Raw genomic sequence first — 15,554 nt, forward strand, 5'->3', positions numbered from 1 at the left:
AGATATCCAGACAGATTTTGCCCATGCTTTGAGAAACATACTCAATTTAAGGTATTAATTTCTTTTTCTTCTGGTTTTTGATTTTTGTTTGTTTTGGGTTTTTTTGTTTTGTTTTGTTTTTGGAGACAGTCTTTCTGTGTAGTCTGAGCTGTCCTCAAACTCACTATGTAGACCAGGCTGCCTTACAGAGGTAGTGATGGGTAATAAACTGTGCTACATTAGTTTATTTTCCTTCATGGTACTGAGCCCAAAGCTTCATTCATGCTGTGCAAGATCTGTACTGCACACAGCCCAAGAACATTAACTCATCAGGGTTGCTTTTTTCTTTTTCTTTTTTTTTTTTTTTCTTTTTCTTTTCTATCTTTTTGTTTTTGTTTTGTTTATTTTTGTTTTTTGTGTTGGTTTGTTTGTTTTTTTGTTGTTGTTGTTTTGTTTTGAGACAGGGTTCTCTGTGTATACTTGGCTGTCCTGGACTCACTTTGTAGACCAAGCTGTCTTCAAACTCACAGTGGTCGGCCTGCCTCTGCCTCCCTAGTACTGGGATGAAAGGCATGTGTTACCACACCAGTCTTTGCTTTTGTTTTTGTTTTTATTTTTCAGGATAAAGTTTCTCTGGCTGTAGTGACAATTCTGATATGTTGGCTTCTTTTAAAAAATATGGAAACATAAGAATAGGTTTTCGTTTTAATCCCAAGTGTGAGGATATAGACCTGCTTTGGACTGTTTACATCAGATCACTATGATTTGCCTCATGCTTTAGCAGAGGCATGGTTTTGCCAGCTGCAGATAATTTCTGCAATTGTGTGATGTTTGGAATTCTGGGAATTTTTCAGAGGGTATATAAATACTAGGGCCCCATAGGTGGGATCTGTGGTTGTTGGTCATTCAGGGGGGTTGGGTGTGGTTTGTTAGTAGTCTGTGCTCAAAGAAGAAACAAGAAGGAACAGATTAGATTCAAGCATTTCTCTCTCTCCCCCACCCCCATCCTTCTTTTTCTCCTATCTAGTGATAGGGGTTCAAGGGGGTTGGGGGAGAAGAACCCACAAAGTAGCAAAGACCAGCTGTACCTGGCTGTCTTGGAACTTGTTCAGTAGACCAGGCTGACCTCTGCCTCTGCCTGCTGAGTGCTAGAATTAAACAGGTGACTCACTATCACTCAGCCTTTTTTTTTTTTTTTTTTTTTCCTTCTTCTGTTTTTGTGTTGAGACTTGGTTTCTCTGTGTGGCCCTGGCTGCCCTGGAACTCACTCTGTAGACCACACTGACCTGGAACTCACAGAGATCTGCCTGCCTCTGCCCCCCCCCCCCACCATGTTAGGATTAAAGGTGTGGGCCACCAAGCCTGGCTAGAAGTAACTTTCTGTTGTTGTCTTTTGTTTTGTTTTGGAGACAGGGTTTCTCTGTGTAGCCTTGGCTGTCCTGGACTTGCTTTGTAGACCAGGCTAGTCTCAGAAATCTGTCTGCCTCTGTCTCCCAAGTGCTGGAATTAAAGATGTACGCCATCGTGCCCAGCCACTGTGTATTTAAATGTAAAATCTGTTCAGGTATTTCTAGTGAAATCACAGTTTTATAACTGCCATCACTGTTAGAGTTGTTTTTATAAATTTGTAGGGTTTTTTTTTTTCCCAGTTTTTCTCTTAACCTGGCTATCATCCAAATAATTGAGATTATATTATTTGCTTATCAAGCACAACAACAGCAGTAATTACTCTATTCTTAACCCTCTAGACTAGTCTGGCTTTCTCCCTGTGTAAACCCCTGAGATAAGTGCACTTAAAGGTTTTCCCTGCTCAGCTGAATCTCTTTGTCTCCTAGACCTCAGCCCATGGCTGAGTCCCCTACTTCCTCCTCCAACTCCTCCCCTACCTGGCAGGAAGTCCAGTCCTATTCTCTCTCCCTGCTCAGTAATTGGCTGTAAGCTTTTTCTTGGGGAGGAGTGTTTATACAACATTGAGACAGGATATTCTCAGAGCAAGGATTGCAACCAAATACAGGGGGAGAGGGTACATAAATCAGCATTTGAATTACACAGTAACCTTATGCCTACAAATGGCTGTCCACTGTGAGATCACTTTCATCCCCGAACTAACTCTACTGATTTCAGTTACTGTAGGCTTTGTCTTCTTCAGTTAGTGTAATTTTCTCCAGGCTCATTCTTACCTCCCTTTTTTCCCCATTACTTAATTCTGTTGTATTCCAGCTTGTGTATGATAATTTTGCCCCCTTTTTTTTTTTTTTTTGGTTTTTCGAGAAAGGGTTTCTCTGTGTAGCCTTGACTGTCCTGGACTCACTTTGTAGTCCAGGCTGGCCTCAAACTCACAGCGATCCACCTGCCTCTGCCTCCCGAGTGCTGGGGTTAAAGGCGTGCGCCACCACGCCCGGCTTAATTTTGCCCTTTTTATTGTGAAGTGATATTCCGCTGAGTGACTACCATGTTTTGTGTATTCATTTATAGACGTGTGTTGTTTTTATTCTTTCGCTGTTGTGAGCTGCCCTATGAGCATCTGTGTGTACATCTTGGGATTGACTGTTTTTTTAATCTACTGAGGAGTGCATGACGTTGTTTAACTTTTTTGAAGAATTGAGAATATATTCCATACTATTTTTACATGTTTTTCCACATGCTGGCCAAGCAAAACATTGAGCTACATCCCTTGCTCTTTGACACAGTTTTAGTTAACTTTTGTATACATAAAGGCTTCCTATATGCCCCTCACTTCATTTTCTCTATTGGCATCTTAGTATTTTAGTATATGGTACATTTGTTATAATTAAAGAGGCAGTGTTAGTACATTGTTATTAGCTGCCGTCTATATTTCTTTGGGAGGGGTTGGTTTTTTTTTGAAACAGGGTTTCTCTGTAGCCCTGACTATCCTGGAACTCACTCTGTAGACCAGATTGGCCTTGAACTCACAGATTTCCCCCTGTCTCTGCCTCCTCAGTGCTGAGATTAAAGGCCTGTGCCCCTACCACCTTCACTTAAAAAACCAAAACCTAATGCCCCACGTGAATATTGTTTCAGTTATAGTTGCTTCTTTGGGTTCTTGTTTGTGCATCCTGGTGGCGCGCGTGTACGGAAGCCACAGAGCTTCCATATGGGAATCAACTCTCCCTTTACCATGTAAGGTGCCAGGGATTGAAATCAGCCTTTACCTGATAAGCCAATCTCACTAGCCCCATCGTTTTACTTTTTGTAAAACTGGTTGTTAACTATGTTAATTTGAGTTTTGCTTTGGTGTTTTAAATAAAAAATGAAATGTACATTCTGTGTAAGGCCTACATATATGTCTTTGTGAGGGAATCAGATCTACTGGAACTTTGAGTTACATACAGTTGTGAACTGCCATGTGGGTGCTAGGAATTGAACCCAGGTCCTCTAGAAGAACAGCCAATGCTCTTAACCACTGAGCCATCTCTTCAGCTCCTTTAATTTGAGCATTATTGTTGCTTGTTTGGGAGAGGTGCACTTTTTTTGTTTGTGGATTTTTTTTTGGGGGGGGTGAGCTTGTTGGTTGCTTTGGGTTTTTGACAGTGATGGTGATTTGTTGAGACAATAATCTTGTGGCCCAAGCTGGCTCCAAACTCACACTCTAGTACCGCCAACCCCCCCCCAATATGTGGATTACAAGTATGCAGCACCACATCCATGTTCTCTTAGGTGTTTGTGGATATGCTAAAATACTGTTACTCAGTAACTTGTACTTAACTCCTTATCTTCTGAGGATAAGTGTTATAAACAAAGCACCTCTTGTTGTGGTGGTAGATTCTTTCTTTTTCTTTGGTGGGGTTTTTTATTTTGTTTTTGTTGTTTGATTTACTGATACATGCATTTAAATGTGAAGTATATTGTAAAATAGGGTATTTGCACTTGGAGAGAGAGTTTGTAATAATCTTTGAATTGGGGGCTGGAGAGATGGCTCAAAGGTTAAGAGCACTGACTGCTCTTCTAGAGGTCCTGAGTTCAATTCCCAGCAACAACACAGCTCACAACCATCTATAATGTGATCTAATGCCCTCTTTTCTCCTGCAGGTAGAGCACTATGTACATAATTTAAAAATCTTTAAAAAATAATCTTTGGCTGGGCGTGGTGGCAGACGCCTTTAATCCCAGCACTCAGCAGGCAGAGGAAGGCGGATCGCTATGAGTTCAAGGCCAGCCTGGTCTACACTGTGAGTCCAGGACAGCCAAGGATAAACAGAGAAACCCTGTCTCAGAAACAAAACAAAACAAAACAAAAAAATTTTTGAATTACTTTTAGTAGTAGAAAAGTTACAATTTGGTATTTTCTAATTTCCCTCTGTTACTAAGCTACATTCCAACCCCTCCCCACTACCGCCTTACTCAAAAGCAGAAAGCTATAAGCTATAGCTCTTAGAGTTTCTGCTGGTGGATGGTAGTAGCATGCGTCTTTAATTCTAGTACTCAGTAATGAGAGCGGGTACATCTGTGTGAGTTGGAGGACAGCCAAAGCTACACAGTGAGACCCTGTCTAAAAAAACCAAACCAAACCAAAACCCAGTAATTTATCAGTGAATCCCAAGTACATTCAGACTGTATGCTATAGGTGTCATCATTTGGTTGGTTAGTTTCAGTCTCAGTTTTTGAGGCAGATCTGATTGTGTAGCCCAGGCTGATTTCAGTGTTCCTCCTGCCTCTGCCTCCTGAGTGGTAGAATTGCAGGTATATGCTGTCATGCCTAGACAAGATAGCCTGAGTTTTTTAAGACTATGGAGTCTTCTGGTCATAGAGCAGTTTGCTCTCCTGAAACATTTAGAGGCTTCACACATCTTACAAAGACACTTTGTGAATCCATGGTTTGCTTGAGTGCAATGATTACTGTGGACTGGGAGAGCAAAGCTGGTCTCCATTTTAAGCCCAAGACGCATCATGCACTGTCTTTCAGGGCTGAGAGGGTACCCTTTGCAAAGGTCACTTGGTAGTGGGACCTGCCATGTTCTGCAAAGCAATTAGAGCATTGTATTCATAGAAAAGTTCATGAACTGAAGTGTAATTTGTTTCCTTCTATAAATGAGTAAGCTAGTGTTCTATTAAGAGGTAATAGAATTTGTGACTACTCATTTACTTAGGCAGGCTCATATATTAGTAGTTTATAAATGCATATACAGATGCACATACTTTGTGATTCTGGTGAAAGGATTTAAGATTACAAGCAAATGAGGGTATATACCCAGCTCCCGGGCCTTGACTTCCTGTACCATTCCACCCTTCAAGGAACTAGAGGTGCGCATAGAAATGGTGGCTCTAGGGTGAGACAGGTTGGGCCAAGATAAACCAGAAAGAAAGGCACTATTGCCTGCTTATTTATTTATTTATTTTTGGTTTTTCCAGACAGGGTCTCTCTGTGTAGCCTTGGCTGTCCTGGACCCGCTTTGTAGACCAGATTGGCCTCGAACTCACAGCGATCCACCTGCCTCTGCCTCCCGAGTGCTGGGATTATAGGCGTGCGCCACCACCGCCGCCTTTATTTACTACTTTTGAACACATGGTTCCATTATGTAACCTAGGCTGGACTGAAACTGATATTCCTCCTGTCTCAGCCTCATGAGTGCCTGGTTTCCAAGTGTGTACAGCTACATCTTATAGAAAGCACGGATTGTTTCACTAAAAGTTTGGGCAAATAGCCTGCTTGAAGTTTCCACTGGCAAAATCTGGGACTATTTGGGCAAAGTAATTAAGGATATTCATGAATGAATGAAGGACTCTTTAGCTGGATGTGGTGGTACACGTCTTTAATCCCAGCACTCTGGAGGCAGAGACAGTCAGATCTTTGTGAGTTCAAGGCCACCTTGGTCTACATAGTGAATTCCAGGACAGCCAGTGCTACATAGAGACCCAGCCTCAAATTTAAAAAAAAAAAAAAAAAAAAAAGGTGTAGGGCATCAGAGATGTTAAGAAAACTAGAAATAAGGGAAAATGGCTCTGACTGGAAAATGAACAGTGAGGACAAGAATCACAGACACCAAGTTAGGCAGAACTTTGAAATAAAAACCCAGATATTTGAGTGATTTTAAGGTGTCTCCCCAAAGATCACAGGCCTAATTTCCAAATGGGAAAGTAGTAACTAAACTAGAGATCACTTTCACCTTGTGATCAGAATTAATATCACTAATTGTCCAGCAGCTGGACATATTGCACCCAGAGGTGACTTTCTAAGAAGGCTGTATCTCTTGTTTGTTTTGAGACAAGATTTATCTCTGCAGACCTGGCTGTCCTGGAACTCACTGGCCTTGAAGTCAGAGATCTGCCTACCTCTGCCTCCTGAGTACTGAAATTAAAGGTGTGCGCCACCACTGCCCAGCTAAAGCATTTATTTCTTATGCTTATCCTAAGTCATGAGGAAACATTAAACAAAGAACACTTAAACGACTCAGGAGGGTGAGGTGAAAAGATAGTATGAAGCCAGTTTGGGTTACATTGTACCCACAAACAAAAACAAAATTAGGTTGTACTTTTTAGAAATTATCTCTGTCCTCATAAGCAAGAATTGTAGCAACACCCAGATTAAGGGAGACAGAAATATGACAACCAGATACCTGATTTTAGTGTGGCTCAGCCTCTATTGGAAGGGACAGAAAATAAAGGATATTATTGGTCAGTGAACAAAATTGGAGTTTGGAGGGTGTTTTTGTTGTTGTTTGTTTAGGTTTTTTGAGACAGGGTTTCTCTGTGTAACAGCCCTGACTGTCCTGGACTCACTCTGTAGACCAGGCTGGCCTTGAACTCGGAGATCTGCCTACCTCTGCCTCCCCAGTGGGAGTTATTTTTGTTTTTTGTTTGTTTTTAGATAGGGTTTCACTATGTAGTCCTGCTGCTCAGCCTGAACCTTGCTGTGTAGGCAAACTGGCCTAGAACTCACAGAGATGAGCCTGCCTCTGGCTCTTCAGTGCTTAGAATGCTTAAAAGGATTGTGCTACCACACTGGGATTGAGAGAGTTCCTGATAAATGCAGTCTGTACAGCTGGGGACCTTCTCAGCTAGAGTCTGCAGGAGTCAATTACTGCCCAGAGTGTTCACTGTGTGACAGCTTCTTTCTCCATCAGAAATGATCCTGGTCTTGAATAGTCACTATCTTTGAGAGGATGGAAAATAATCCTTAAATTATTTTCAGTGAGCCAAACAGTGGTGGCACACATCTTTAATCTCAGTACTGGAGAGCCAAAGGCTAGTGGCTCTGTGAGTTCAAGGCCAGCCTGTCTACAAAGGGAGTCCAGGACAGCCAAGGCTACACAGAGAAACCCTGTGTGTGTGGCGGGGGGTGGAGGGGAAGACATGCTCATGAGTTCCAGAACAGACAGCTACACAGAGAAACCTTGTTTCAAAATCAGAAAGAAAAGAAAATTATTATTTTATTTTTTTGAGACAGGGTTTCTCTGTGTAGCCTTGGCTGTTCTGGACTCCTTTTGTAGACCAGGTTGGCCTCGAACTCACAGAGATCCTCCTGTCTCTGCCTCTTGAGTGCTGGGAGTAAAGGCGTGTGTCACCACTGCCCAGCTAGAAAAATATTATTTTCTGTTTTGCCAGATTCTTAGGTGTAATTAGGTAAAAGTTGTTTTTAAGGCATAGGCAAGTGGATTGCTGTGAGCTTGAGGCCAGCCTGGTCTACAAAGGGAGTCCAGGACAGCCAAGGCTATACAGAGAAACCCTGGGTGTGTTTGGGCGGGGGGGGGGGGGGGGGGGGGGGAAGAAATGCTCATTCTTAGGGCTGGCAAAGGTCCAGGGCTTGTGCAGCTCTTTTGCAAGAGTAGAGTTCAGTTCTTAGGTCCACATCAGTCAAGTGACAGCCACCTAGAACTGCTGCTCCAGGAGATCTGAGGCCCTCCCTCTTCTAGTCCCTTCAGGCACCCACACACAGATGCACACGTGTTACACATAAATACATGTAAAATACATCCTAAGAAAGTATCTTCATTCTATAGAAGTGAGAGCTAAAGCATACAAGTAAGGGATCGTAACTTAAGCAGCTTACTCCTGAGTGCTTGAAAAAGCTTTATCTGAAGAGAGCAAGTAATGCCAGGTGTCGTGGCGCATGCCTTTAATCCCAACACTCAGGAGACAGAGGCAGGTGTTTGAGGCCAGCCTGGTCTACTGAGGGAGTTCCAGGCCAGCCAGGGCTACACGGAGAAACCTTGTCTTGAAAAAACGATGGATGGACAGACGGACGGACCAAGCAAATTACTGACAGTGTTAACAGGCAAATCCAAGCTCGGCGTGGTGGCACACGCCTTTAATCTCAGCACTCAGGAGGCAGAGGCAGGTGGATGCTGTGAGTTTGGGGCCAGGCTGGTCTACAAAGTGAACCCAGGACAGCCAAGGCTACACAGAGAAACACTATCTTTAAAAAAAAAAATCAGGCAAATCCAGTAAAGGCATGCAGGTGTTAAAGACAGTCTATAAGTAAAACACTTACTTATTTGTGAGAACAAGAAATTAGATCACCAGACCTTACAGCAAAAGCTAGGCAGTGGGCGGGGGGTGTGCAGAGGGGCTGGATGGATAGTTCAGAGGCTGAGAGCTTTTGCTAAGCGATCATGAGGACCAGAGGTCCCAGGACCCACATAACAAGCTTGGGTATTCCTGTAAACATCTGTTGATTCGGTTGTGAGGGATCTGAAGTTTTTTTTTTTTTTCTGAGGATGAACGGGCACATGTCATACACATACTCGCATGAATAAATGAATTACTTAAATAGTATTTGGATGGTTTTTTTTTTCTGTTCTTTTCCCCCCCTTTTTTTCCGAGATAGAGTTTCTAGACCAGGATGGCCTTGAACTTACAGCGATCCGCCTACCTCTGCCTCCTGAGTGCTGGGATTAAAGATGTGCACCACCACGGTTTTTTCTGTTCCTTATTCTTGAAATTTCATTACACTTAAGGGGGATGTGATAGGTGCACTGGCACACGCCTGTAGTCTCAGCACTCAGGGAGGTAGAGGCAGCAGATCCATGAGTTCAAGGTCAACCTGGTCTACAAAGTAAGTCCAGGACAGCCAAGGGTACACAGGGAAGCTCTGTCTCAAACAACAAAAAGAGGAGCAGCAGAGGATGGAATTAATTCTGGGGCTGGAGAAATGGCTCAGTGGTTAAGGGCACTGACTGCTCTTCCAGAGGACCCAGGTTCAATTCCCAGCGCCCACATGGCAACTCAAAACTGTCTGTAACTCCAGACTCTGACACCCCCATGCTGACATGCATCTAGGCAGAACACCAATGCTTGATAGATAATCTTGTTTGAGCTTCTTATAAGTTCTGTGATCCAATTCTAGTCCTTTTGGAATTTTATGTCCAAAATTGTAAGAATCATGTGAAAGCTACATCTTTGACCCCAGCACTTAGGAAGTAGAGGCTAGAAAACTCAGTATCAGTCTTGAGAACTTTTCTCAATATCCTCCCCTCCTCCAACTAAATTGTGTAAAGTGCTTAAAGTAGACATACAGCAGGAGATAAATTGGAAGTATGTGGCCTGAGAAATGTGATTAAAAATTTTCATGTGATTTCTCTTTTTAGGAGGAGCTCTTGGATATAAAAGAACGTCCCTACTCCAAACAGAGGCCATCATGCCTTTCTGAAAAATATGACAGGTATGAATGTTACTGTTAAGAATTGCATTGTTAGCCGGGCGTGGTGGCGCACGCCTTTAATCCCATCACTCGGGAGGCAGAGGCGGGCGGATCACTGTGAGTTCGAGGCCAGCCTGGTCTACAAAGTGAGTCCAGGACAGCCAAGGCTACAGAGAGACCCTGTCTCGAAAAACCAAAAAAAAAAAAAAAAAAAAAAAAATTGCATTGTTGGGGGCTGGGAATGATGGCTCCACAGTTAAGCATCTGTACTGCTCTTTCAGTGGTCAGCACCCACATCCACCTGTAAACTCCAGCTTCAGCAGCATCCAACACCCCTGGCCGATTTCACACTTGCACTAATATGTAAATACACACACAAATGCAGGTAGATCTAAAATTAAAAGGTAAATTTAAAAATAAGCAAATAAAAAATGTTTATTATATACACATGAATAAAACAAACTACATACAGCAGGGAGAACCATGAGACAATCATGAGTTCTATAAATGTTACATTCATAGTGATTTTGCTATTTTATTTGTCAAACTTGAAATAAACATCTTTCTTTTTTTCTTTTTTTTTTTTAAGGGGTTCTTTTTTTTTTTGGTTTTTCGAGACAGGGTTTCTCTGTGTAGCATTGGTTGTCCTGGACTCACTTTGTAGACCAGGCTGGCCTCGAACTCACAGCGATCTGCCTGCCTCTGCCTCCCAAGTGCTGGGATTAAAGGTGTGCGCCACCACCGCCCGGCCTATAAACAACTTTCTTGTTAGGTCTAAATTTTGGAATGAAATTCAATCCATATCTCATCTCTATTAATTTAAATCCTTTATCTTGATCTAAAAAGATCTTATCTCCTAACCAACTAAACTTGATTGTAAAACTAAACTATCTAGTCATCAACCCCTCTCAGAGACTTGAGTAGAACCTGTAGTGTAAGTTAGCAGCTTCCAAAATGAAAAAAAATGACAGTTCACTGCCTGAACAGTTACCCAACACTCTATAATGTTGGAGCCTTTTACCTTCAGCCTTTTAGCCCAGTATCTCTGCCATACTTACTTGCAAGGCAGGAACTATTGAGGACTTGCTTACCCTGTCTTGGCAGAGTTCAGCCATCAACTCTTCCTGCATCTAAGCTTGCCCCCAGAATTCTGTCTGTGGCAGAAACAGGACATTTTTGCCCAGTGGCTGATTTGCCATATTTGAAGCCAACTCCATAAGGAGGTTCTTTGATGCTCATCATCTTTGAGGTCCTGACAACACCCAGCCGACCCAAAGAAGATAACGAGCATCAAAAATAAATTTAAACAAAAATAATTGCGTTGTTGGAAAGTTGTTGTTTGGTAGCACCATGACTGAGGGAGGTTCTTCAAGAGTTACTAACATGGCCACCAGCTAGCCAGTACTGCAACTAAACTACAGGGTGACTCAGTTACAGTCTTAGGACAGACTTAGGCCAAGGAGTCTTCCTGCCAGGGTCTCTTTCCCAGACCCTGTGGTTCTTGCTGTGATTTCACTTCTCTAAGACTGCTCTGGGGGGCCCAGGCGTCGTGGCGCATGCCTTTAATCCCAGTACTCGGAAGACAGAGGCAGGCGGATCACTGTGAGTTTGAGGCCAGCCTGGTCTACAAAGTGAGCCCAGGACAGCCAAGGCTACAGAGACAATGCTGTCTTAGAAACAAACAAAAAGACTGCTTTGGGGAAGGATGGCTCTGAGACCTTTATCAAAGAGCTCTTCATGTTAGCCTCATTGTGTCTTAGGTTCCTTAAGAAAAGGCAAAGGGTTTGAAGAAGTTGGGTAAAAATGATCTGAAAACATGCAATACCCTATATATTTCTTAGTATATTAGTAATTTCTTTTTCTTGTGGGATTTGTTTGGTTTTTTGTTTTTTGGTTTTGTTTTTTTTTTTTTTTCAATTTTTAAATTTGATTTTAATTTATGTGCATTGGTGTGAGGGTGTCAGATCTTGGAGTTACAGACAGTTGTGAGCTGCCATGTAGGTGCTGGGAACCGAATCCGAGTCCTTTGAAAGAGCAGGCAATGCTCTTAACCGCTGAGCCATCTCTCCAGTCCCCTTGGGTTTTTTGTTTGTTTGTTTTGTTTTGTTTTTCGAGACTGGGTCTCTCTGTGTAGCCTTGGTTGTCCTGGACTCTCTTTGTAGACCAGGCTGGCCTCAAACTCATAGCTAACCGCCTGCCTCTGCTTCCCATGTGCGCCACCACACTGGGCTCTGTTTGGGTTTTTGGTTTTGGGGGGGGGTTGTTTTTAAGATTTATTTATTATATATACAGTGCTCTGCATGTACACCTGCAGACCAGAAGAGGGCATTATATCACATTAAAGACGGTGTGAACTACCATGTTGTTGCTGGGAATTGAACTCAGGACTTTTGGAAGAACAGTCAGTGCTCTTAACCTCTGAGCCATTTCTCCACTAAAACTTTTTTTCTTTGTATAAAACAGTTATCCTGAGCAGACATATTAACTTTCATGCTAATTAGATATTGTGCCTAGTGACAATACTAAAGAGTGAAGTAAAGCTTCCTCTGTTGCCTTTTTATTTGAGAGTGAGCATTTGTTGGATCCCTCACAGAGACCCTAGAAGGTAGATAATATCTCCCTGTTGTGAGGGCTGGAGAACTGTTGGCTTGCTCTTTCAAGAAGTGAGTTCATGGCTAAGGGATAAAGCAGATAGAGCACTGGTGGGTCTGATCGCGAACAAACAGAAAGCAAGAAAGACTCTTAAGAGCTGTCCTACTTAGGAAAAACTGTGAGTACACATAGAAATTCTAGCCCAGTGTGGTGGTGCTTGCCTTACTCAGGAGTTGGGGCAGAATGATCTGTGTAAATCTGAGGCTAGCCTGGTCGACATAGCTCCAGTTCCACCAAAGCTATTTAGTGTGACTCTGTCTCAAAATAACAACAAACCCAAACATACACAAAAATTCTAGAAAAATACACACCATACTTTCTAAGAGAAACTTCTGGTTAAAGCTGTCTCTGAAAACTTGGGGACGACCTTTGTATTGGACAGTTACTGTAGCTCATACAGAGCCCAGGGTTTATGGACTGCCAGTTTCATTTGTGTACAGACTTCTGCTTTTCAAGTGCCTATTGGTGTTATGTGATCATCAACAAACTGTTACTGAATTAATTACTGTTTATTATTACTGTTTTCATTTTGAATAGGGATTCATTCTGAAGCAACCATGAAGTTAGAAATTAGGACCTATTAGAATGAATCTTCAGACATTAACTAATGCTGTCCTTTAACCTGTAGTGATGGTGTCTGGGACCCTGAGAAGTGGCATGCTTCTCTCTACCCAGTTTCAGGGAGGAACTCACCAGTGGAAAATCTGAAGAAAGAGCCAGAATCAGACCGACCTTCCCTAGTGCGCAGAATAGCAGGTAAGTCATATATAAATGGTAGTGTGATTTAGGAACATGCTCCTGGCTGCTGGTTTCATTCTTAGCTACCAGGGTTTTATGTTTTGTTTGTTGTTTGTTTGTTTTATTTTTCGAGACAAGAGTTTCTCTGTGTATCCTCGGCTGTCCTAGACTCACTTTGTCGACCAGGCTGGCCTCGACCTCACAGAGATCCACCTGCCTCTGCCTCCCAAGTGCTGAGATTAAAAGCGTGCACCACCTGGCCCAAAGGTATTTTTTTTTTAATTACTGAGTTTCATATGCTGTGATTTTAAACTGGGATCAAACCGTGCTTACCAGGCTTTTATAATGAATGGTAGATATTCTTGTGTCTGTGCCTCAAAAACACTTTGTTGAACCAGCAGCAAAGGTGTGCTCTTATAGTTTACGTTTCACATCTAGGTGCATTTTATTTATAAATTAAATGTTGTTGAATGTGGAACCAAGTTTAGGGGTTTGAACTCATAATAATCCTCCTGTTTCAGTATCTTAAGTGCTGAGATTACATGCATACAAATGGACTGTAAAAAATCATTTTTGTGTGTATGAATATCCCTCTGATCACTGTTGATTACTTCTAAAGCATTTTAGTTATTTCAAATACTGACATGTCATTTTATTAATGGACAAAAGATTAGTTAAGAATTATATACATAAAGCCTTAGTCATAATAAAAGCAGATTAATCATAGAGAGCCATTTATTATGAAATCCATTTGTTTCTCTGAAGAGAAAATAATAAAAAAAATACTTTAAATTTTAATATATAAAAAATCATAAAGGGCCAATGAGGTGGTGGCTCAACAGGCAGGTATAGGCACTTGCTGCCGCACCTGACAACCTGTGTTAAATCCTTACAGATCCACATGGTAGAAGGAAGAACCTATCCATAAAATTTTGTCTGACCTCCACACATGGGCCATAGCATATACATTACAATAAATAAGTTTTTTACCCTGAATCTGTTGACAAGCCCAGTTTTAGCGATGCCTTCTTTCTGACACTTTGCATCCTCCTGCCAGCTACAGACATGGTGTCTGAGACTTCAGTTTGCTTAACTTCTCTTTCTGGTGTCTTTTCAGATCCACGAGAACGTGTGAAAGAAGATGACTTAGATGTTGTTCTCAGCCCACAGAGACGAAGCTTTGGAGGTGGCTGCCACGTGACAGCTGCTGTTAGCTCCCGCCGCTCTGGAAGTCCTTTGGAGAAAGACAGCGATGGGCTCCGCCTGCTTGGTGGACGAAGGGTTGGCAGTGGGAGAATAATCTGTGCCCGGGCCTTTGAGAAAGATCACCGTCTTAATGACAAGGACCTGCGGGACTTAAGAGACCGAGACCGAGACAGGGACTACAAGGACAAGCGCTTCAGGGTTTGTCCTCTGGCCCCCTTGCTTCTCAAGAGCTTGGAAATGTGATAGTCTCCTTTGTACTGCATTACTCTGTTGTTCCTCTCTTAATGGTACAGAATCAACCCCAGGGCCACACACATGGTGGCAAGTGCCCTAGCTCTGACTTGCATCCTCCTAGCCCACCCAGTCACTTTGAGAAGCTGGGGACCACAGCTCTGTCATAACTAAACAAATGCATTCTTGCAAGCAGTTCAAGAGTGGTGGTGCACTTCAGATTCACAGCACAGCACCTGCCTTCTGCTTCTATCATTAATTCATGTTAAGACTAGTCACAGTGCTTTGACTAGAACTTAACCGTTTTTCAGACTTGCCTTTTGTACTTTTTCAGAGAGAGTTTGCAGATAATAAACGTGTCTTTGGTGAGCGTAGAAGAAATGATTCATACACTGAGGAAGAACCAGAATGGTTTTCAGCTGGACCCACTAGTCAGTCTGAAACAATAGAGTTGACTGGCTTTGATGATAAAATATTGGAGGAGGATCACAAAGGGAGAAAGAGAACGAGGCGACGGACTGCCTCTGTGAAGGAAGGTCAGTACAAACTTGGAACTTGTTTTAAAGTAATATATGATGATTATTACCTTAATTGTACATTTAGCAATGGGTGCCGGTTTGTAAATGGTAAGTTTTTAGTGTTTCAACTTTATTTTAATATATTTTTGAGACAGGTCTGCTTGTAAAGACAGTGCCTGCCAAATCTTTAAGGCATACTTTTATCATGATTATGAAGTGTAGTCATAAGAAATCAGACTTGGAAAAAAAAAAGAAAGAAAGAAATCAGACTTGGGCCTGGAGAGATGGCTCGGTGGTTAAGAGCAGTAGCTGCTCTTCCAGAGGACCCAGGTTCAGTTTCCAGCACCCACATGATAGCTCACAACTGTTTGTAACTGTAGTTCCAGAGGATCTGACACACTAAGTCAGACATACATGCAGACAAAACACCAAGGCACATCAAATTAATAATAATAATTAAAAAAAAACTAGTTAAAAGAACAAAAGAGTAGCTGGACATGGTGGCACACACCTTTAATCCCAGCACTCGAGAGGCAGAGGCAGGTGAATCACTGTGAGTTTGAGGCCAGCCTGGTCTGCAAAGCTAACCCTGAGTTAAGGACAGCCAGGATAACACAGAGAACCCTGTCTTG

General features: G+C 42.4%; 1 protein-coding gene and 1 long non-coding RNA gene across 5 annotated transcripts in view; both read left to right on the forward strand.

Moving 5' to 3' along the window:
* LOC311607506 overlaps positions 1-15,554 on the forward strand; it is a 72,387-nt gene that overhangs the window by 31,781 nt on the left and 25,052 nt on the right. The window lies entirely within an intron of this gene.
* Positions 1-15,554, forward strand: part of EIF4ENIF1 (eukaryotic translation initiation factor 4E nuclear import factor 1) — a 42,336-nt gene that overhangs the window by 3,516 nt on the left and 23,266 nt on the right. For all 4 annotated transcript variants that reach the window (XM_084799257.1, XM_084799255.1, XM_084799256.1 and 1 more), the window contains exons 3-6: positions 9,525-9,598; positions 12,858-12,985; positions 14,085-14,371; positions 14,739-14,940. In XM_084799257.1, coding sequence (XP_084655383.1) covers positions 9,525-9,598; positions 12,858-12,985; positions 14,085-14,371; positions 14,739-14,940 — 691 coding nt within the window. The remainder of the gene's footprint in view (positions 1-9,524; positions 9,599-12,857; positions 12,986-14,084; positions 14,372-14,738; positions 14,941-15,554) is intronic.

Source organism: Acomys minous (assembly GCF_964271855.1).
Source record: "Acomys minous genome assembly, chromosome: 10".
Classification (NCBI taxonomy): domain Eukaryota; kingdom Metazoa; phylum Chordata; class Mammalia; order Rodentia; family Muridae; genus Acomys; species Acomys minous.